The 24,039-nt window shown below is 49.9% G+C and overlaps 1 protein-coding gene across 1 annotated transcript in view; it reads right to left on the bottom strand.

Moving 5' to 3' along the window:
- The window catches only part of myo3b (myosin IIIB), a 63,032-nt gene that overhangs the window by 6,049 nt on the left and 32,944 nt on the right, over window positions 1-24,039 (bottom strand). Inside the window, exons 25-34 of the mRNA XM_084689621.1 lie at window positions 21,616-21,698; window positions 19,998-20,075; window positions 19,310-19,515; window positions 17,440-17,551; window positions 17,005-17,167; window positions 15,078-15,158; window positions 12,980-13,115; window positions 9,972-10,020; window positions 8,955-9,078; window positions 152-252 (exon numbers count right to left, since the gene is read on the bottom strand). Of these exons, the coding sequence (XP_084545747.1) occupies window positions 152-252; window positions 8,955-9,078; window positions 9,972-10,020; window positions 12,980-13,115; window positions 15,078-15,158; window positions 17,005-17,167; window positions 17,440-17,551; window positions 19,310-19,515; window positions 19,998-20,075; window positions 21,616-21,698 (1,133 nt within the window). The remainder of the gene's footprint in view (window positions 1-151; window positions 253-8,954; window positions 9,079-9,971; window positions 10,021-12,979; window positions 13,116-15,077; window positions 15,159-17,004; window positions 17,168-17,439; window positions 17,552-19,309; window positions 19,516-19,997; window positions 20,076-21,615; window positions 21,699-24,039) is intronic.

Here is a 24,039-nt window from a genome sequence, read left to right on the forward strand (position 1 = left end):
AAGCAACAGATAAAGAGCATAAGCACATGTTCAAGACAAGAGGCAGAGAAGCATGGGGGTGGGGCTCCAGGCCCTGGCACAGGTAGATTTAATTGTATTATCATCTGGAACCAAAGTCAGACAAAGGCCTTTATCGCCGCTTTGAACTCACATTGAGCTGGTTGTAGTAGAGGCTGTCTTCGGGGCTGTTTAGCAGCTTGGGCTGGTGGGGCCTGCGGCGAGGGGTTCTCTGCTGTAGCTTCAGCACTGGACCTGCAACACAGACACACAGCACCCAGACACACAGCACACAGACAGACAGACACACAGACAGACAGCACACAGCACACAGACACACAGACAGACAGACAGCACACAGCACACAGACACACAGACAGACACACACACAGACACACAGACAGACACACAGACACACAGACAGACACACAGACAGACACACAGACACACAGACAGACACACAGACAGACACACAGACAGACACACAGACAGACACACAGACAGACACACAGACAGACAGACACACAGACAGACACACACACAGACAGACACACAGACAGACACACAGACAGACACACAGACAGACAGACAGACACACACACAGACACACAGACAGACACACAGACAGACACACAGACAGACACACAGACAGACACACACACAGACAGACAGACACACAGACAGACAGACAGACACACAGACAGACAGACACACAGACAGACACACACACACACAGACAGACAGACAGACAGACAGACAGACAGACAGACAGACAGACAGACAGACAGACACACACACAGACAGACAGACAGACAGACAGACAGACAGACAGACACACAGACAGACACACAGACACCATAAGGCACGGCACTTGCCAGGCGGCTCCCGCAACAACAATAAACAACAACAACAACATCAACAACTTCAACCAACAGGATCACAGCAGCCGTCTGCAGAGCCGTCTCCCCTGCTGGAAGCCCTCAGAGACACCAAGTAAAGGACGGGAAAACGATCGCACACACATCACATATACGTTTTAATATTTATATATGCCATTAAGTAGACCGTTTAATTCAAAGTTATTTGCTTTCGATGGATTGCATACATGTGAGTGTAGTCCCAGGGGTGGAGGAAGCCCAGTGCCAGCCTTCACCCAGACAGTAACAGAGGACGCCCAGTGCCAGCCTTCATCCAGACAGCAACACAGGACGCCCAGTGCCAGCCTTCACCCAGACAGAAACACAGGACAGAGGACGCCCAGTGCCAGCCTTCACCCAGACAGCAACACAGGAAGCCCAGTGCCAGCCTTCACCCAGACAGCAACACAGGACGCCCAGTGCCAGCCTTCACCCAGACAGCAACACAGGAAGCCCAGTGCCAGCTTTTACCCAGACAGAAACACAGGACAGAGGACGCCCAGTGCCAGCCTTCACCCAGACAGCAACACAGGAAGCCCAGTGCCAGCCTTCACCCAGACAGCAACACAGGAAGCCCAGTGCCAGCCTTCACCCAGACAGCAACACAGGAAGCCCAGTGCCAGCCTTCACCCAGACAGCAACACAGGACACAGGAAGCCCAGTGCCAGCCTTCACCCAGACAGCAACACAGGAAGCCCAGTGCCAGCCTTCACCCAGACAGCAACACAGGAAGCCCAGTGCCAGCCTTCACCCAGACAGCAACACAGGACACAGGACGCCCAGTGCCAGCCTTCACCCAGACAGCAACACAGGAAGCCCAGTGCCAGCCTTCACCCAGACAGCAACACAGGAAGCCCAGTGCCAGCCTTCATCCAGACAGCAACACAGGACGCCCAGTGCCAGCCTTCACCCAGACAGAAACACAGGACAGAGGACGCCCAGTGCCAGCCTTCACCCAGACAGCAACACAGGACGCCCAGTGCCAGCCTTCACCCAGACAGCAACACAGGAAGCCCAGTGCCAGCCTTCACCCAGACAGCAACACAGGAAGCCCAGTGCCAGCCTTCACCCAGACAGCAACACAGGACACAGGACGCCCAGTGCCAGCCTTCACCCAGACAGCAACACAGGAAGCCCAGTGCCAGCCTTCACCCAGACAGCAACACAGGAAGCCCAGTGCCAGCCTTCATCCAGACAGCAACACAGGACGCCCAGTGCCAGCCTTCACCCAGACAGCAACACAGGACAGAGGACGCCTAGTGCCAGCCTTCACCCAGACAGAAACACAGGACGCCCAGTGCCAGCCTTCACCCAGACAGCAACACAGGACAGAGGACGCCTAGTGCCAGCCTTCACCCAGACAGAAACACAGGACGCCCAGTGCCAGCCTTCACCCAGACAGCAACACAGGACAGAGGAAGCCCAGTGCCAGCCTTCACCCAGACAGAAACACAGGACGGAGGAAGCCCAGCGCCAGCCTTCACCCAGACAGAAACACAGGACGGGGGACCGGCACAAAGACAGGGAGGCAGCGGAGACATCTAGAGATGTGCAACTAGCGCTACTGTTAGCCAGGGAGGAGCAGGTCCCATCGATAGGGTTCCCATGTTCAGACAGGGGCACGAATATAGCCCAGCCTTCTTAATGTTGAACTCCACACAAATACGCAGGGAGCCTCTGGACTGCTCCATCCAGTTCCTCCAAGATAAGTAGTTGGGATGTTATAATGCAGTTCTGGGTCCCTTCAACCTCACCAAGCTCACAGTCTTCTACAGCACCAGTGTTTCAACACATCCTGGCTCCATGCTCGTGGGGGAACATGACTGTAGCACTGCCAACTCAATGTTGTTTCCACGTCACGTTCAAAGCAACATGACTGTTACTATTTATTATTCATAATACCACAGTGTGATATATCACAGTCGGTTTTCCTGTTAGGTAATGAGCTGTCTTATACGATCACTTGATTAAACAAACATGAGACAATTACCAAGGCATAGCAGATCTATTCTATAACTGTACATCCAATGTTAAGTTTTTATGAGATTTATGAGTTACAAAAATGCGTTTTAAAACTCAGACACCTTTACAACGAAGTATATATATTTAATGGTAGACGTTTCATCTTCTCCTGTTGGTTTTGGTTGAGACAGGACCTCCCTTCATCATCTCACGCTACCTCGGCATTCGAACCTTGACTAAAGCTGCACTTACTTTTTCCAGCTTAACACTACTTTGTACTCACTTTGAACAGACCTCATCGCATCTCAATCCTATAGATCAAAGCCCAGACATTTCGCCCCTTCTTCTTCACCCTCTGCTTTCTTGATGTTATTCAAACCAGCGTAAGTTCAGTGAATTCGCGCTTTGGAGATACTCATGAAGATTCCTTGACCACATCTGAATCTGGGATATGAGGTATTAATCCCACAGCCACTTTAGGGTCATCTCATGTCCTTAAAAATAACGGTTTTCGGGGGGTCACTTAACTACCTTTTTTGTTGTGTATGCACATACTTTATTTAAATACAGCAAATATGTATAGTTATAGTTGTACTCTGCGTTGTCATGTAGTCATTTCAAGTTATAAGTCATGCGTGTGCACAGAAGGGGAGCTTGACTGTGACGTGTTGAGAGCCTGGGTGGGGGGGTGGTGTGGAGCCAAAACACATGTGCAAACAGAGAAATGTAGTTTATCTGAACAGTCATTATCGACATGGGTGGGAGCGTGTTGCCATGAGCGAGAAGGCTGTGGGTGAAACCACTCCTGCTTTGAATACCAAACATATGTGAAACTACCACAGTTGATGAAATAATCAGATTCCTCCAAAACAAAGAAGAGAATCTGTTAGACACGACTGAGTGTTTTTTCCTTCCAATTTCGAATAAATCACCTATTTCAACAAAGATTTTGCATCGCAGGTTTTTCCAAAAGTATGTGGGACATTGTTCTGCTAATTATGTCTGAAAAGGGGTTTGATAAGCAAATTCTAAATTCCCCTGAAACCGCATCAAAGCCTCAATCACTTCTAATGAATCCTGACGGCCTTGAACAAAGTTTCATAATGCAATCATAGCGCATACTAATTGTACCAAATAGCAGCATGAACTGTTAATCATTCCAACAAAATATATGTTATCAAATACATACATGAAATAATGATTTGTTTTGCTCTAGACTAGAAAACGAGTTAACTTAGAAAGCAAATGCGCTTGTTCCAAGTCGATTGACATCCAAACCATAATCACACTGTACTTAGTTAGGTAGACACACAGGAACAACCTAAATCCAGCGGACTCTTAAGAGCATTACAGCACACGGATGTGCAGGGGCCAGTCAGCGGAGCAGGTCCCTGCTGGGGGGGAGGGTGAGAAGAGACCCTCCATGGAGCCAGACTGAGGAGATCATGTGTGCTCCAGGACCCAGCTGTCTGGCTGTGCTCCGCTGCAGCCCCGGGAGAGGAAGACACAGCTCCCACACAGCTAGCAGCCCCGTTTATCCAGACTTTGACCCCGCAGCCATTAAAGCGCCGAGCAGATCAGAGAGACGGGGGTCAGGCTTTCCCATCTCCGCCTCTATTTGGGAAATCACTGCCATTTGATCCAGGCCAGCCCCAGAGGAATGCTGCTCCTGCAGATAGGTTACAGGGACGGAGCGCTGCCAGACGCTGCTGGCATGGCAGGGTCTGGGCTCAGGCAGGCCTGGGAGGAGGTCAGGCCTGCTCGCTGGGGCTGGGAGATGAGGGGGGGGTGGGGAGTTTGGTGCAGGGAGGAATAATGGCCAAAGGAGAATAGAGAAGGAGGGCGAGTCATACAATATTGATCCACTCCTGGATCTGAAGAAACTCCGGCAGAGTGGGATGATCGGAGTTTGCCGTTTGCAGAGACTTGCATATTTGTGCGCGCTTGCTTCTCTTCTCGAGATAAAAAGGATGTTCTTTTAGAGATAGGTGTTGCTTTCATTTTCAAAGCGGCGCAGACGACTCGCAACACACTAAATACCACTCTTTTAAATCCCTTGAAAATCAGAACTCTCCGTCAGAAACCACATAAAAGGAGCTGCTAAAAGGGATTCTTTTGCGGAATAAATTAACGAGACGTATCGATTTACTTCCTGGATCACGTGCCCGGATCACCTGACTTTTCCCAGACCACATTTAACCACTTGGGCTTTGTTTGTTCAGTTGGAGGCAACCGAGGCACCAAAAGGCATGGATTATAAGGAAAAATCATCAGCAGAACTCTTTGATGTCTAAATGAGGCATGTGCAGCCCAGACCACTCTTTCCCCTCAGAAACCCCCTCACACACACACACGTATGCAAACACACACACGGGGGTGCACACAAGTAAACTACCGCACACACACACACACACACACATGCGCACACACTTATTGCAAACAGAACGTCCCTGAATAGATACTGTAGCTTAAGTTGAATTCTTCAAGAAGAGTTCCAGAACTTTTCAGGACTCCTGTGATTTATTACCAATGTCTTCATTTGGGACATCGTAGTTAAATAGTAACCCATGTGCTTTGAATTATAAACCCCACTAGGAGAATCACAAGGTTCTACAGATTATCCTACAAAGGGCGGTTTCTGCATCTGTTTTCCACTAATGCAACGAGAGGATGTTGTTACTTACAACCAATTTTTCACACTGAAATCAATCATTTCTACTGACGGCGGATTTGGTACTTTGACTCCTGGAGACATCTTTGTGTGGAGAAAAAATCTCTCCAACCTTCTGGAAGTCAATCATTTAGTCCAACATCTGTTTGATGTATCTGTCTGACCTAGCAGCAGGAAGGCATGTTAGTTGACGGGAAGTTGCAGAGGCCAAGACGTGATCACAAAGTCATTAACAGGGTAACAGTTGTGGAACGGTTTGAGGGCATCGTATATGTTCCCTACATTCAAAAGTTAGCAAACAACACTGGCCACTTCAGTTATGGCATCATCTCACACCTAGATTTTCACGTTTGAGGAGATTATTCAGAGGGAAATGGTGAAGAAGAGCCGTTTGGAAGTACATCCTGTTAGCTGCTCTCACTGACATTAAGAGGATTACGTAGGTAGGAGCAGACAGAGGTAACCCCTTCCGTTTGCCGGGACTCGTCCAATCTGCTCCAAATCTGCCGTGATGCGGCGTTGCGCCTGTAATTTGCCTAAAACGGCAGGAATGCGTCCTGGCATAGAGGATGAGAGACACACAGATAAATCAAGAGGCTGGGAGAGAAAGGGAGAGGGAGGGACGGTGGGACGGAGGGAGGATGTTTGTCTGAAGAACACGGAGAGGGGTGGATCATTTGTCTGGCAGATGTATGGAGATGTGAGGCAGCTGATGGCGGTGGCTCAGGGGGGGGGGGGGGGGTGAGCAGGCAGGGGTGGCTTCTGGGCCGGGGGAACGTGTTGCTGCGTCAGGGCGGCTGGGAGAGGAGAGAGCTGGGGGAGTAGCGAGATGGATGGGTGAACGTGGGCTTCTCCTCACGTTGAGTAACATCTCGTCGTAGCATGGCGCTCGCTCTGGCCTTCTCCCCTCAGTGTCTGAGCATGAGCAGAACAGGCCGAGGAGAGAATCAATGGGCATTGATTCTAACAAAAGCACACACTGAAGGTACAGGAGAACCATAACCAATAAGTCAGTATTAGGAAACCTCAAAGGAGCCGTTGCCTTTCTGTTTCCTGCTTTCTTCTCCACTATTCAAAGGAGCAGGTTAACAATCCTTGGAGACGTGGAGGTAATTGGTCTCTGTGTTGTGACTCCTCTTTATCACTCGTTCACGACTGACATGTATGTTTACCACAACTATAATCTTCAAAAAAGCCTGTTAACATAAGTAGCTCAGCCTTCATAAACCATAAAGTCAGCTCTGACTGATCCCCGGCCCCATCCTGTTTACCACGCTGAGACGTGTAGAAGCAGCTCTCTGATCATATCTGCCTTTCGCTGGCACAGGCTGTCTCTCTCTCCTCCTCTCTCCCTCTCTCTCTCCTTCTCCCTCTCCCTCTCTGTGACTCATCCTCAGAAATATTCATTTCGTATTAATATTCAAGCTGCTAAGACAGGTAGAGAGGTATCGTACTGTAAGTGTTCTGTTTACATGACGGCACGGTGTCTTGGCAACTTTTTTTTTTGTCAACATCAAAATCAAAGGTTGACACTTGAGAAACCTGAGACTGTCTGTGAAGCGCTTTAATGCTGCCTCCCCCCCAACAAAAGGGCTTCACCGCAGGAGAAGGCTAAACCTAGAGAATAGTCCCCTCAGCCTTGTGTTAACGTACCCCTCCCTCGCACAGACATCTCTCCAACTAGAGGTAATCTCCTTCAGTCGCTCTTTGTTTCATGGACAAAGGGGGCTGGCCTGACCCAACGCACAGCTGGACTCAGTCAAATTACTTAGAAAGGACTTAATGTCGATCAAATCCTGGCAGTGCTTCCGGGTCAAGCCACAAGGTTTCTGTTGTGCCCTCCCCCCCCCCCCCCTCCCCGTTTCATCGGTAGGGCAAGGCACAGAGCGGACATCATTTCCTGGACTCATTTTCAGCTTTCTCCGTCGGTGTCCTGAGACACTCCAGGTTACACCTCCGCCCCTGAGTGGAGGAGATCACCAGGGGCGACAGCGGGAGGAGACACAGGAGGCAGCCTGCTCTCCAAACATCTGGCACGGCCCAGGCTCGCACGACTCGCTCAACCCCGGGATGGAAGAGAGAGAGAGGCCCTTCAGATGTGCAGGGATCAAAGCGTGCTCTGGGTGCCTGGGACAGTGTGGCTTTCCCCCAACACATTCAAACAGGGTTTCCTGTAAAGGACCGGAGCTCCGAGCAGAGCTCGGAACATTAACAGGGGGGGCTGGGGTGGGGGAGGGGTCGGAGTGGATGGGGGAGGGTGGACAGAAGGTGGTGAATACCTGAATGCCTGTGTGTTCTCCACACAAAACAGCATTAGAGAGGCCTATGGCTCATGGGGAGGAGAATGTTTTTTATTCCAACATTTAGCATGTTGCCAAGAAGCTCTGCTCCCCCGAGAGAGAAGGGGATTTCAGACCTCATTAATGGGCCCAGTCATCAGGAGTTTCCCCCCCATAAACTCTGTTCCAGACTCAGAACACCAGCACATTCTTAAGTCTAAATGAAGGCGTTTCATTATGCATTTGAAACAGAGGGCAAAATACATGTTATTTTCCATAAACAAAATTCAACCCAAAGCCTTGCATTTACCCCCCATATTCACAGTGACATTATACATTCATCAAACGAAGCCCCCCCCGGGGCTCCAGTGATGGTTGCTAGTGGGGGTCACCTGTATCCAGCATTACAGAATTAGCCGCTATCTAACCCAGACCTGCTGGGGAGTGCTGACACTAATCCCAGGCCCGCTGCAGAGCCCTGTCTGTGTTACATTATCATGTCTAATCCCCGTAATCTCCCGGCCGCGCCGCTAAACGCTATTCCACCTCGCTCTCGTACCCCACACTCCTGGAAGAACACTAATGCCGGGCCGGGCCAGGCCCCTCTACACGGGCTGGGCTGGCGTTGGGCTGGCGTTGGGCTGGGGTACGGCAGTGATCAGGAGAGCCCCGCGCTGCCACCCGCTCTGCCCCCCCAGGCTTCCCGCATTAATGCGATTCATTGCCTGGGGCGGGAAGCAAACCAAACATATGTTAAACAAATCAGGGTTTGTGTATTTTCTTGTCACCGTTACTGCACAAGTCTATTCCAGCCCCTGATGAGATCTTTAGTGAAGGGCTGTGGGAGGAGGGAGAGCTTTGAAGTGCTGGTGCCACTTCTGAAAGGACCAGGGCGGCACAAGACAACGCCTGCGACGAGCTGACCCAGGTTATTAAAATACCACAGGCATGATCGCTCATAATGCTGCCTGCCTTTGTAGTCAACAAAGACAGGCAGGAGAGGATTGGTAGGGATGACAAGTTGAAAAGGGTCCCGTATTCAAAATGGCACTTTATCCATTAGAGCAGGATTCCTCCTGTCTCTCTGTGTAATTACCCGCACCCTCCAGCTCTGCTCCTGAGCTTTACCTTGTTTACCCTGCGTGTCTCTCAGGCTACACGTCTCCCTGCGAGGCTTCACCAGGCTGTCTCCTGCCCAGCCTTTGTCTCTGCTGTCGTCTCTCACTCGTCCGTCTCTGCAGTCGGGGCCAACCTTGAAAGAGGAGGCGCGAACACAGGCAGGAGAGACAGTCAGAGGAGGCAGGGGGAACCGACACAAGCTAAAGCAAGCCTCACCGTCTCTTGTTTAGTCACGCACCGGTCATATTCATGTGATTTCAAATATTGTAATATTTCTTTTTCAGGCGCATAAGCATTAGTTTGCCTTGTTAATCACGTGCGAATGTTATCACATCGGTGCCCTTATTAGTCCTACCTCCAAACAGACACACACAGGCTTCATTGTGAAAGGGTAGAAAAATAACAGCATACACAGACTTCTTTCCATATTTAATTTTTATCTTTGAATAAAAGAGGTATAGGAAAGTATTAATCTGCTTAACATTTCTAAGTACATCCTCCAAAGGATTTTGCTTTTTTAATCTTACATATGCTCAGCAGAGTTACTGGCAAAAACTGTACGTTTTCCTCATTTCATCCTTTCAACATCAAATGGTGAGCAGCAAAAATTGGATCAGACTTCAAAGCCTGCGATGTGCTCCAAGTCACGGAGTGGCTCTTCTATTTCACATATTGAATTCGAGCAGGATATCAAAGTGCTACCAAAGAACCTCAGGTCTTTACTAAAAAAGGGGTCTAACATCTGTAGAAAGAGAAGCGCAAAGACAAATCACCTCAGGGAACAGCGAGCATTTATTCTCAGCCGTGAATTTCCAGCCTTTTGATTCTCTCATTCCCGTCCCACCGTGTCTCCCCTCCGAGATGGAGTTTGGAGCAAGACAAGTCTTTTGTCTCAAGGACTCCAAAACCTCCCAGTGAATAATCTATGTTAGAGCAGCCTTGTAGTACTATACGGTATTATGCATACAGTGCATCTCTGAAGCCTACTGCACATAAAGCAGGTTCATGTGGCTGAGAGGAACTCACCTTCTCTCTCTGATCAACACGAGCCTGGATGCTCAGTGGGCCATTGGACCTGGGAAGGGAACGAGCGATGTAAAGGGAGCCATCCTGTAACTGCTACATTATACATACAGACACATTAAATCTTTACAGGCTAGTTATTAATAATAATAATAATAATACACACAGTACAAAAAATGTGGGCTTTTGTTCGTACTTTAGAGAACATAAGACCAATGTAGATTTTGAGCAAAACCCCGGAAATCTGTTGGAAGCTGTTATGATGCAATGCAAGTCTTTGAAAGCAGACTCAAATAAAGATGGTTATGTACAGTAGGCGTTGAAAGGTTGAGGACAGCAGGTAGCAGGCAGGTGAGAACATCTTACAGGGGCCGAACGGCCCCGATCATGTCAAAATAGATCTATATTGACAAATTCCAGCGCTGATTAAACAGAATTGTTAAGTGGAGGTTTGAAGTTTTTCTCACTGAGGAATACGATTGTAAACATGGAGAGATAAATCTCAGAAGCATCAGATCTCTGCTTGAGTACAAAACAAGCACAACATTTTTAGATGTGAACATTTCATCTGTGGGTCTAGAGAGATTAGCAACGTTGACCAAAAGTCAAACTGAAATAAGTTAAGAATTCAGTTGATCTATTAGACTTGATCAAACAGATCTGCATTGGTTGATCATATTTTGTCAATCGAATTCCAAGGACGCTCTTTATAGAGAATCTGATCTTATTCTAAACATCTGAAGTACAGAATTACAGATGCAGGTCAGACCACTTCCAGCGCTGATGTAAATCAGATTATACTACAACTACACAGCAGAGTAGGAGCATGGTACTCTCTCTCTGTCTCTCTGTCTCTCTGTCTCTCTGTCTCTCTGTCTCTGTCTCTGTCTCTGTCTCTCTCTGTGTCTCTCTCTCTGTGTCTCTCTCTCTCTCTCTCTCTCTCTCTCTCTCTCTCTCTGTCTCTCTCTGTCTCTGTCTCTCTCTCTCTGTCTCTGTCTCTGTCTCTCTCTCTCTCTCTCATGATAATAACATACGTTCACAGCTGGAACTCAGTCATCTGCGCGCTCCATCAATAGAGAGAGAGAGACAGACAAAATGAAAGACAGGCAAATGAGAGAGTCAGAGAGAATCAGAGAGAGACACAGGGAGAGTGAGAGAGCCAGACAGACAGAGAGTAAAGTATGAGAGTCTGAGAGAAAGAAAGAGAGAGGGGGAAAGAGAGTGTGTGAGAATCAGAGAGAGTGATTCAGAAAGAGAGTGACAGAGAGATAGAGCTAGAAAGAGTGACAGAGTGAGACAGGGAGAGAGAGAGAGAGTGACAGAGAGAGAGAGAGACGGAGATGGAGAGAGAGTGAGAGAGAGACGGAGATGGAGAGAGAGAGTGACAGAGAGTGACAGAGAGAGAGGGAGTGACAGAGAGTGACAGAGAGAGAGAGAGAGAGAGAGAGAGAGAGAGAGAGAGAGAGAGAGAGAGGGAGTGACAGAGAGTGACAGAGAGAGAGAGGGAGCTGCATGTGTTGAGCTGCTGCTCTCCTGCGTGGTGCATACTGCATACTTCCTTAATGACGGAGCAGCCCATGTGCTGAGTAAACACAAACTCCCCTGCGCGCAACATGTGCAGGGCAGCACAAGGCCCGACCCAGCCTGTGGCCAGACAAGTGTGCTATCTCGCTGGAAAGATATTTACTACATGTATAAAACCCCCAGAGAGGTGGTGGAGGGGGAGGAGCCAGTCCCCCTGTGGTTAGAACAACAGAACATTCGAGTTTCCCTGGTGGAGCTGAGGTTGAGTGACAGGTATGCAGGCCCCGCAGCTCAATAACTCTCTCTGTTGGTCTCTACTGGTGGTCTCTACTGGTGCTTCCTGTTTAAATACTGGGAGGATCTCACCTGACTCTCATTTACTGACCTTCGTAGGACACCGAAGACTAAAACGTCAGTGTGCTTTGGGACGAAACGCCTCGCGTTCCTGTCACAAGCAGAGCGTGGGCAGGTTTACGGGAACGTGAGGGTGGAGCGTGACGGTGGAGCGTGAGGGTGGAGGGTGAGGGGGGAGGGTGAGGGTGGAGGGTGGAGCGTGAGGGGGGAGGGGGAGGGTGGAGCGTGAGGGGGGAGGGGGAGGGGGGAGGGTGAGGGTGGAGTGTGAGGGGGGAGGGTGAGGGTGAGAGTGGAGCGTGAGGGTGGAGGGTGAGGGTGGAGCGTAAAGGGGGAGCGTGAGGGGGGAGCGTGAGGGGGGAGGGGGAGGGTGGAGCGTGAGGGTGAGAGTGGAGCGTGAGGGTGGAGGGTGGAGCGTAAAGGGGGAGCGTGAGGGGGGAGCGTGAGGGGGGAGGGTGAGGGGGGAGGGTGAGGGTGGAGCGTGAGGGGGGAGGGTGAGGGGGGAGGGTGAGGGTGGAGCGTGAGGTGTGAGGGTGGAGCGTGAGGGTGGAGGGTGAGGGTGGAGCGTAAAGGGGGAGCGTGAGGGTGGAGCGTGAGGGGGGAGGGTGAGGGTGGAGCGTGAGGGGGGAGCGTAAGGGGGGAAGGTGAGGGTGGAGCGTGAGGGGGGAGCGTAAGGGGGGAGGGTGAGGGTGGAGCGTGAGGGTGAGGGGGGAGGGTGGAGCGTGAGGGTGGAGGGTGAGGGTGGAGGGTGAAGCGTGAGGGTGGAGGGTGGAGCGTAAGGGGGGAGGGGGAGGGTGGAGCGTGAGGAAGGAGGGTGAGGGGGGAGGGTGAGGGTGGAGCGTGAGGGTGGAGCGTGAGGGTGGAGGGTGAGTGTGGAGGGTGAGGGTGGAGCGTGAGGGTGGAGCGTGAGGAAGGAGGGTGAGGGGGGAGGGTGAGGGTGGAGCGTGAGGGTGGAGCGTGAGGGTGGAGGGTGAGGGTGGAGGGTGAGGGTGGAGCGTGAGGGTGGAGCGTGAGGGTGGAGGGTGAGGGTTAGGGTGGAGCGTGAGGGTGGAGGGTGAGGGTTAGGGTGGAGCGTGAGGGTGGAGGGTGAGGGTGGAGGGTGGAGCGTGAGGGTGGAGCTGAGCCAGGGCTCTTACCCGTACTGCTCCTCCTCCCAGGCTGTCCTCCCCGGGGCCCCTGGGAGAGAAGAGTGCCTCCGGGCCCCCTGGTCTCTCCGGGCCCCCTGGTCTCTCCGGGCCCCCTGGTCTCTCCGGACACGATGGCCCCTGTATGCTGCACGTGTAGATATCACAGTTAGACACAGCACTAGACCATAGAACAAGCATAAACAGTAATGCACATACAGTGTATAAATATGTAAGAAATACTGTATGCATACAGTACAGTTTATACATGCATACATACATACGTATAAAACGTATACGTATAAATATACACATGCCCGTAGGCACTGAAAATCTGCTTTCCTCCACATAGTTTGAATATTCACACATACAGAAAACAAATACACAAGATGATGTTAGCTCTTGCGTAATTGCCATTTATTTAAAAAGTGCTTGTTCAATTAACTAGCCGCTAGTCACAAAAAAAAACTTTCTTTGCAAACGAAGCAATGATGTTCCCACCCCCAAACGGAACTATTAATTGGCACAAAGTTATTTCTGTGTTCCGCTCTATTCAAAGTGGGGGGTGGTTCTCTGTGTCCATGTGACAGCGTGTGATTAAGAGAGGAGCTTGGGCTCCAGTGGACGGCAGGCAAGGAGGCAGAGAGGCAGGGCAGGCAGAGAGGCAGGGCAGGCAGAGAGGCAGGGCAGGCAGAGAGGCAGAGAGGCAGGGCAGGCATAGAGGCAGAGAGGCAGGGCAGGCAGAGAGGCAGAGAGGCAGGGCAGGCATAGAGGCAGAGAGGCAGGGCAGGCATAGAGGGAGAGAGGCAGGGCAGGCAGAGAGGCAAGGCAGGCAGAGAGGCAGGGTAGGCAGAGAGGCAGGGCAAGCAGTGGTGCCGTCTGAAGAGCCTTTGTGTTGCAGTTGTAGAATTACACACAAGGGCGAAGAATGTTCAAGTACATTGTTGAGCCGTAGCTGTGTTCTGTGCCGCCTAATCTGATCGATGGTGAGCATGCCCCTCCCCCCCGACCCGCCCCCCGACCCGCCCCCCGGCCCCCCAAGACCCTGCTGGGATCTGAGAAGCCACCGGGCTCATACATTTGAAAGGCATCTGTTTATTTTCAAAATGCAAATGCAGGCCCACCTCAAAGGCTCTGAGCTGTGGAGAACACACAATGCGAGCGTGCTGGTCTGTTCCTTCGGGGGGCTGAGCCCCCACTTATGTCAGGTTCATGTTCTCCACAACCCTCCCTGCCTGCCCACACACAAACACACTTCTACAAAGAGGCTGAGGGAGAGGGGGAAAGAGAGAGACAGAGAGAGAGAGAGAGAGAGAGAGAGAGAGGGGGGGGAGGGAACAGTTGGGGGAGGGGGGCTACCTTCACAACAGACAGCCTGTGTTTACCCATTCCACAGCACCATTTACAAGGGCTTTAATGGGGGACATGTCCACAAGGTGTGCAGGCGACTGAGATGCTCCGTGTGCCAGATGAGGGTCAGCCCCGAGGAGCGTTTCCCCCCGAGGCACCTCCTCTGCCCTGCCCCTCTTGGCTCCCTCTCTTGTCCTCCAGTGAGGGGCTCAGAGGAGGGGGAGGGGGGGGGAGGGGCCCAGGAAGGTTAATGTGCCCACTTTGATCTTCGTCAAGGCACACTGAGTAAGAATTAATTTACATTTCAGATGAAAAGGTTGACAGTCTAAAAAGGCATCTTGTTTCTGGTATGTGAGAGCTGTGTAATAGACCAGGAACTGGAGGGAGGAAGTGGAGAGGAAACAGAAGGGATGAGCCCCTGTCTTGCCGTTACTGGGAAGGAGATGAAAGGAAGGGAAAAAAGATCTCAATATGCACTGTTCTTCTGAAACATGGGGACCAAATGCTGCCCCAACTTTCAAAAGCCTTTCTTCATACATTATTAATGAATGATTACTGTTTCGTGGAACCTTTTCGACATCACAAAAGGTTTTTCAAGGAACCTGAATCATTTTTGGCCTTACACATTTGTTTTGTGTGTGTATGGAATACATACACAGACACAATGCATTAAGCTCACACATAGACCTATGGGAGAGGTCTAGAAGGTGCCATAACGGGCTTGGAAGCAGTTGTCACGGCGACTGCTACAGTTTCTTACTGGACTGGATGCGTACGGCGGCTTCCTCCCTCTCGCTCCTGATCTGTCTGAGGTTCTGCCGAGCAGAATGGCCCCTCCAGGCTACAGGAGAGAGAGAGATATATAGAGAGAGAGACACAGAGAGAGACAGAGAGAGACAGCGAAAGACAGCGAGAGACAGCGAGAGACAGAGAGAGACAGAGAGAGACAGAGAGAGAGAGACAGAGAGAGAGAGACAGAGAGAGAGAGAGAGAGAGAGAGAGAGAGAGAGAGAGAGAGAGAGAGAGACAGAGAGAGAGAGACAGAGAGAGACAGCGAGAGACAGAGAGAGAGAGACAGAGAGAGAGAGACAGAGAGAGAGAGAGAGAGAGAGAGAGAGAGAGAGAGAGAGAGAGAGAGACAGAGAGAGACAGAGAGAGAGAGAGAGACAGAGAGAGAGAGAGAGAGAGAGAGAGAGAGAGAGAGAGACAGAGACAGAGAGAGACAGAGAGAGAGAGAGAGAGAGAGAGAGAGAGAGAGAGAGAGAGGGAGAGACGCTTGTGATCAACCTCTGTGAAACCATCCAGGCCACTCATTCAACACAAGAATCCACTTCAAAAAAAGAATGGCTAAACCAGGTGGCAACGAGTCCGACCTGTGAACTCAGAGGTTGTCTATTCTGAAGCTCATGGCCCCCCAGTCACGCCATGGTGAGAGAACTCATCTGCTTTCCCAGGACTAGCTAGGTTATTAGACACATGCTCATTAAGGGACCAGAGGTCAAAGTCACTAAGCATTTGCACCCATTTCGTCTATAAAACAATTAAAAAAAATAAAGCTTACAAGTGAAATGTTTACATAGAGTGTCATTAGTAACCATTCACTAGGTGTTTGTCTTGGACTTCCTGTTGGTTCATGTAAGCATAAGAAGGAAAATGGGAATGAACGTTGCAGCTGGTCCACATTTTCCCCCAGCCACAGTCAGAAGGTGCCCCAGTCAGAAGGTGCCCCAGTCAGAAGGTGCCCCAGTTAGAAGGTGCCCCAGTTAGAAGGTGCCCCAGTGAGAAGGAGCCCCAGTCAGAAGGTGCCACAGTCAGAAGGTGCCCCAGTCAGAAGGTGCCCCAGTCAGAAGGTGCCCCAGTCAGAAGGTGCCCCAGTTAGAAGGTGCCCCAGTGAGAAGGAGCCCCAGTCAGAAGGTGCCACAGTCAGAAGGTGCCCCAGTCAGAAGGTGCCCCAGTCAGAAGGTGCCCCAGTCAGAAGGTGCCCCAGTCAGAAGGTGCCCCAGTGAGAAGGTGCCCCAGTCAGAAGGAGCCACAGTCAGAAGGTGCCCCAGTCAGAAGGTGCCCCAGTCAGAAGGAGCCCCAGTCAGAAGGTGGCCCAGTGAGAAGGTGCCCCAGTCAGAAGGTGCCCCAGTCAGAAGGTGCCCCAGTCAGAAGGTGCCCCAGTCAGAAGGTGCCCCAGTGAGAAGGTGCCCCAGTCAGAAGGTGCCCCAGTCAGAAGGTGCCCCAGTCAGAAGGTGCCCCAGTGAGAAGGTGCCCCAGTCAGAAGGTGCCCCAGTGAGAAGGTGCCCCAGTCAGAAGGTGCCCCAGTGAGAAGGTGCCCCAGTCAGAAGGTGCCCCAGTCAGAAGGTGCCCCAGTCAGAAGGTGCCCCAGTCAGAAGGTGCCCCAGTGAGAAGGTGCCCCAGTCAGAAGGAGCCCCAGTCAGAAGGTGCCCCAGTCAGAAGGTGCCCCAGTCAGAAGGTGCCCCAGTCAGAAGGTGCCCCAGTCAGAAGGTGCCCCAGTGAGAAGGTGCCCCAGTGAGAAGGTGCCCCAGTCAGAAGGTGCCCCAGTCAGAAGGTGCCCCAGTTAGAAGGTGCCCCAGTCAGAAGGTGCCCCAGTTAGAAGGTGCCCCAGTCAGAAGGTGCCCCAGTCAGAAGGTGCCCCAGTCAGAAGGTGCCCCAGTTAGATGGTGCCCCAGCACGCCATCTACCTGACTGGATGACGATGGCCCCGTTGTTCCTCCTCTTCATCTCCCGGCGGTAGCGTCGAGCGCCCAGCCAGCCCTTGGTGTAGGCCTGCAGCACCACCACGCGTGCTATCACCTCCCGCAGCAGCAGGTTTAGCTGCTCCACGTGGTAGTACTTCAGAAACACCTGACACACAAGCACACCCACACAGGCCCTGATAACCCTCTCAACACTCCTCAGCACACAGGAAGCATTCCCCTGGACTTAGAAGCAAGACAAATACACAATGAACCTTATGGTATTAGAATGTTCCTCGATTTGGTCAACACTATTTTAGTCAGGCAATCGATCCCTAAATGACTTTAGTATCTCATGTCTGAGACACGTGGAGACACATAAGACGTGTTTGTTCCTCAGTCGGTGAGACATGGTCTCTGAAACTGCTTGAGGGTCACTACCTTGGTCTTGCCCACGACCCAGTTCTCCAGCTTGGCCCGCTCCAGGATGAGCACAGCGTTCTCCAGGCTCGTGTCGGGCGTCTGGTGGGCGCGGAAGGCCAGGACGTAATACCTGACACAGAGGAGAAGACTTGACCTCTGTCATTCCATCACAACACCCACTTTTCCCAGTACCAAAACATAAAAAATACAAATAAATAAGTGTGTTTTTTTTTTTCTCCAGCGATTGCATTTCCACCGTGATTTCCTTCTCCATGTAACAGAAAAAAAACTAAGTTGAAAGCTGAGAACAGGAGCCCAGAGGCTCATAGACATGAGTCCCAGACAGAGGCCTATTGTCTGCAGCTCTTTCCAGTGGCCTCTGCTCTCTTATTTCAATGGGCTCGCTCAGCCCACTAGCCAGGGCCTCAGATCCAGGGCATCAGCTCCACGGCATGTTTACACCCCAGTCTGGAGGGCCCTTCACTTCCCCTCCTGCAGCCGTTTACCAAATACCCGCATAACAGGACAAAGCTGATCTAACTGTTTGTTCAGGGACATCAAGGCACACCAGACTGCTGGTTCATCCCCCATGTTCTGCTGCTGGTCAAAGAGAAGAAGAACAACAAGAAGGAGAGGAGGAGGAGGGGAAAAAAGAAGTTCTTTGAACCTCCATCCACTCCAGTCTACAGTCCTCCATTCTAATTCCTGTTGATACCTGTTATTTCTTTGATGGTAAATACAAAGCTCGCTCCTTGGCAACATCAGACAAGCCTTTGATATGAGAGCACACATTCAAATCAGTTTCCACTAAAGGTGCAGTTTAACCATGGAGTCTGTCTGTATTAGTTCTGCATGGCTTAGGTGTGATGAGAAGGTTTCAAGGTTGCTATCAGACAGACAGGACGATATCAGACGTGCACACACTCATACATGGAACTATTGGAGGGTTAACGGTGACTTTTTCAGGTGATCAACTATTTGATTTAACACCGAACAAAACATTTACACAACCTTGCGTACACTACAAACTGTGGCTGCAGAAAACTGTCGAGAGGTCTTCCACCTAAATTAAACACACAATCTTTTAACACTCCCCTAGAGCAGAGAAACCGACCAGCTGTCTCACAGGCCACAAGCCTGAGCTAATTACATTTGATATCATCTTAAAGCCTCCCCATTGGAGGTGCACGGAATATTTATCAAAGGATAATTGATCAAACGTAGGTTTCCTGCATTTTCCCAAGGATCTTGTCTGAGTGTGTGTGTTGTTCATGACAGCACTAAGGAGGGTTTAAATGCCAGTTTTGAAAACTGCTGAGCTAAAAATATATTTTAAAGTGTTTGAACAGGTGATATTAATTAGACTATTATCACTTTAAAATAGTAACACCACAACATTTCAAAACCCTGTAAGAAAGTCACCTAATTATAGAGTCACTTCAAATTCTGTCGTACGTAATTATCGCCCGGGGTGAAAGGGGACTGATTTTGTCCAGAACATTGAAAATAAGAACAAACCCTTCATGAATAGTAAAGAAAAGTCATTAAAATGTACACTCTCAGCATCCTCTCTTCCTTCCTATTTGAACTTTGTCCTCATGGTTCAGCCCGGCAGAATCCACCCAGTTACAGTGAGTACTGTAGGACGTAGTGTTCTGCCGTCGCTAATGACTACCAATTAGTCAGTCTCCTGCTCTGCTCAAGTTTGACTCCTAACTCATTAAGGAAGCCGTGTTTTCCTGTGATCATACAGCACACAGTGTGCTCGTTCTGGTCTATCTCTGGGGTTGTGTCGGCATTATCACCAGCGCGCTCCGCCAGGCCGCGGCAGCCAATCAGGAGAGGGAGGAGAGGATGGGGGGGGTAGGTCACAGAGCGCCATGATTACCTGTTAACAAACTCCTGGAACAGGATGCGATGGGAGTAGCCTTGCCTGCGGATGGCTACGGTCTCCAGGATGCCGGTGTAGCGCAGCTGCAGCAGCACCCTCTCCTTGCAGAAGCGCAGCGCCTGCCTGTCGTCGTTGGGCTTGATGCAGCGCACAAAGTGGGGCTGTCCCACCACCATCTTGGACAGGAGATCCATCAGGGAGTACTGGGGGAGGAGGGGAGACCCATCAGGGAGTACTGGGAGAGGAGGGGAGACCCATCAGGGAGTACTGGGGGAGGAGGGGAGACCCATCAGGGAGTACTGGGAGAGGAGGGGAGACCCATCAGGGAGTACTGGGGGAGGAGAGAGACCCATCAGGGAGTACTGGGGGAGGAGGGGAGACCCATCAGGGAGTACTGGGGGAGGAGGGGAGACCCATCAGGGAGTACACCTAAACTTGACCTCTGACGTCGTCCTCATTGCTGTGGCAGTAGCACTGATGCAGTATTTACAGTTGGGTTTACTGTGGCCTCAAAACAAGCCGTTCTCTAGGAATTCAGTCTAACAGGTGAATGATTGGTTATGACTTGTCTACAATTACAAGTGATGATAATAGTATAATCATAATATCAAGGATACAAAAGGTAGTATTACGGCAGTAATAAGCATACATAAGGTAGTATTACGGCAGTAATAAGCGTACATACACGGAAATAGGAGGCCACAGTCTGCCTCCTCATGTTGGTGGTCTCTTCCGGGTGGCGCATCATCTCCATGGTGTCCACCTGGGCAGAGCAAGACACAGGCCACATTAGCCTCCCTCCTTCTGCCCAAGCAACTCAAGTCTCCTAATCAAGTGAGTGCAGCACGTCCAGACCAGACAGCTTCAATGAGAATGAGGGATATTAATGCCGATAGCTTTAAATGGGCTTGGCCAGAATGACTTGCTTTAACTGTGTAGTCTTGAGCCGGGATGCCCCATAAACACTTAAAACCAACTGACAGTAGCTCCCCCACTGCTGTGGGGCATGGGAACCTAGCAGAGCATTGGGAATAATGAGACGAGCTATCCTGAAGGAGGTAGTCATTTTGACAAGGTATTAATGAGGACACAATATAAGCATTCTAATGGTTCCTGCACTTCGTGGCTTCATCAAAATTAATGAAGCAATACATATTTTATAGTAAGTCTACACAGCAAAGTGCATATCTTAATACTATATTTCATCTTTGGCACAGAAGGAAAGGTATGTCAAACATTTTCTGAATAACTTCAGGGAGTAATTGGACGCCTTGACAGTTTACTATGCGGAATGCTGTTCAGTTGGAAGCCCTATCTGTCATGCACGGTTCCATTTCTAACGGCCCACTAGATGTCTGCTTTAATCTGATTGCACTGATGACTCTTGTAAGCTTCTCATCTGCTAACAGTAACAAACTTTCCTCCAACTTAGACTCGAGCAAAAGATGACACACATTTTACATCAATCATGTCTTGAAATGCAAGTCCTCAGAAAGTAGTGGAGTTCAGCACTTTGGCCTGGACTTTTGAAAACTACCACAAAGTTGAAAAAACTAGTACAAATTTGCGTATGTCTATGACATATGATCATTAGAAACATAAAAAAAGCATATATATATATTAAAGACTAACTATCACATTATCATTGTAAGTTTTCAAGAGTAACTGCTGACTACTGTTAAACACTACTGGTTGTCCTTACCTTCAACAGGTACCTGGGAGACTGACAACAGGACATGCAGGTGAAATGAATAGATATGAGGTGACAGAGAAGCAGTAAAGGATCTGAAATGTTACACACCTAGAATCATAGTGCTGAGTTACCTCAGAACAAACCACATCAACTGTCAAACGTGCCAGGCAAGTCGACTGATTCTTTTAACTAATTCAACAAAGACATCTGGCAGTATATGTATTTTTTCAAAACCTTTACATTATGATCTTTGTATAATTAGGATTGTAGTGAATGTCGCCCCTTAAATTAGGTTAGTTTTAAAAGGAGGGACAAACCGAAAAAACTGATGATGCACATACTGTGCACAAGTACTCTGTCAAAGCTCTCCTACCAATCAGCCAGGTGAGAAGGTGAGGACAGCTAAGCGAAAGGTCAAAGGTGAGATTACTGACACACGTGGTTCCTGAACTACAGAGCTGGCTGTTAGCTGGAGCACCTTGTTGGTTCCAGAACTACAGAGCTGGCTGTTAGCTGGAGCACCTTGTTGGTTCCTGAACTACAGAGCTGGCTGTTAGCTGGAGCACCTTGTTGGTTCCTAAACTACAGAGCTGGCTGTTAGCTGGAGCACCTTGTTGCGTCCTGAGTTGAGCTGTGGAGGCAGGGATCTGGAGGCTGCAGCCGTGACTCTGGCTCTTGATGTTGCTAGGTTACCTGTCGTCATACAAAACAACCCAAAGATCAATACATATATCATCGACATACAGTTTACAGTATAATTTCATTATTACAGTGTGTACAAACAAAGTTCAAGACTAACATTTAGTCATTTAGCAGACGCTCTTATCCAGAGCGACTTACAGTAAATACAGGGACATTCTCCCCGAGGCAAGTAGGGTAAAGTAGGCCTTGCCCAAGGACACAACGTCATGTGTACCGGCCGGGAATCGAACCGGCAACCTTCAGATTACTAGCCTGATGCTCTACCCGCTCAGCCACCTGACTCCCTACACTTCAACACATTGTTGTTGTTAGGTCGTCTGTGTTAGGTCGTCTGTGTTAGGTCGTCTGTGTTAGGTCGTCTGTGTTAGGTCGTCTGTGTTAGGTCGTCTGTGTTAGGTCGTCTGTGTTAGGTCGTCTGTGTTAGGTCGTCTGTGTTAGGTCGTCTGTGTTAGGTCGTCTTAGCAGATGGAAAAAAGAGGCCGTTTTAGGACCCTGAGTTGGTCTGTGATGGATCCTGTGGATCCAGCAGTGCAGCTGTCTGCCCAGCAGTACTACAGTCCTAAACACACACACACACGCACAGGAGAGGATATGAACCTAGCATATGCAAGACAGTCTGAACATTTCAAAGTTTCTGCACAAGATGTCCAAATGTTTTCTCTGGCGATATCTTCAGAGGCTAAACTGTGATTAATAGCACTGAAAGAACCCTTTGAAGCCGGATTGGTGACATCAAAGTCCTAATCCATGGGTGGCAGGATTTTTATAATGAGTGGGAAGTATCTTAACACATTTCAAAGGGTTTACTCCATGAATAAACAATAGCCGCACAGATGTGCCATACACACCTTTAGAAAAATATGCCTTTGCATGCAGGAGGCAGTCTGCGCCAAGCAGGAGCCAATGGCAAGCAGGAGAACCTTTGTTTTCATATTAGCTCAAGTTGAATTGACAGGCCACCGATTGTGCTGGGTTTTTATACAATGGAGTAAACGAACACACAAAAACTAGGATGAGGTCATTCGTTGGATACCTTACTGCCACGCTTTATAGGTCAGCTGGCTGTGAGCGACTATTTCATGTATCAGTTTATAATGAAAAGCATGACTCGTACATTTCATAATCTCTGAGGAGATTGAAATCAATTTGTGAAGGATTAATTAAAAGTCACATCACATCTAACTTTAGATGAAGAACGCCCTGCTGGAGCCAAAGGAATGTGTCACATCACAACACACGCACACACACCCACACACACACAGCTGTAGTCAAAATAACCCACAGACACAACAGGAACATGGAAGTACAGTTCTTATGCACGTGGAAAAAAAAGGTGCTAAAAACGATGCAAAGCTGAGACCTGATCCGAAGAATAAATGTGTTTGAAAAACCACACGAACCCAAACACAACACGCAGACGGCAAGCGCGCTTTCCAAGCGGCGCTACCTTAACTGTGTCAGGTACCTCACCACACCACAGCCAGGGCTTCGCTCCAATTAGCCCAGAGTAAAGCTGGCTGGATTAATTGGAGTGGGTCTTGTGCAAGCGAACAGCCCTCTCCCCACTCCCCATTAGCGCTGCTGGGCCAGATCATCTGAGAACATTTGTCATGATGAATTAGCTGCTGGGAGTGGAACGGGCCCGCGCAGTGCCACTGGGCTGTCACGCCTCTCAGCAGCATGACACCATCAAGGGGAGATGAAGGGGCTGCTGGGAGACGAGGGCGGCTATGACAGTAGCACCTAAGCCCAGCTAACGGACACTCACAGCTTCCTACATGTATTCCTCGATGGGTCGAGTTAATTCATTCTCTTCGTGATTTCGTAGCCCCCCCCCCCCCACGAGCGGGTGATTAGAGCAGGGGTTAATCGTCAGACTCCTGGAGGACAGGTCCTTCTGAAAGGTGTCAGCCAGCACCTGTGATGTCCCTCTCAGAAGCCAGGCTTCACAGAACAGCTGGATGGTGACGAGGGGGCCTGTCAGAGTTGGATGGGCAGGAACCAGGGGAGTCACGGCAGGTCTCAAGATGCGAAAGACTGAATTTTGCAAGCGGGGCACAGCTTCCTTTTCAAGGCAGTCCCCTTTTAGTAGTGTCATGCCAGTGCCTTTAAACCCCTCGAGAAACTCAAACCACTTTGCTCTCATCTTCTGCATCCCTTTTCATAGGTTGTCATTTCCATATGTTAATATAAAACCTATTTAAGTTGCACTATACCGTATGTTATGTAATATTATGTTCAAGGGCTTGTGTAATATGCTTGTTATCATCACTTTGCACTTGGTATGTTGTGTGAATGAATATGTATAGTTTAGCAGTATGGAATTGCTGCA

The sequence above is a fragment of the Hypomesus nipponensis genome, chromosome 23 (assembly GCF_054491055.1).
Source record: "Hypomesus nipponensis isolate SF chromosome 23, ASM5449105v1, whole genome shotgun sequence".
NCBI classification, from domain to species: Eukaryota; Metazoa; Chordata; class Actinopteri; order Osmeriformes; family Osmeridae; genus Hypomesus; species Hypomesus nipponensis.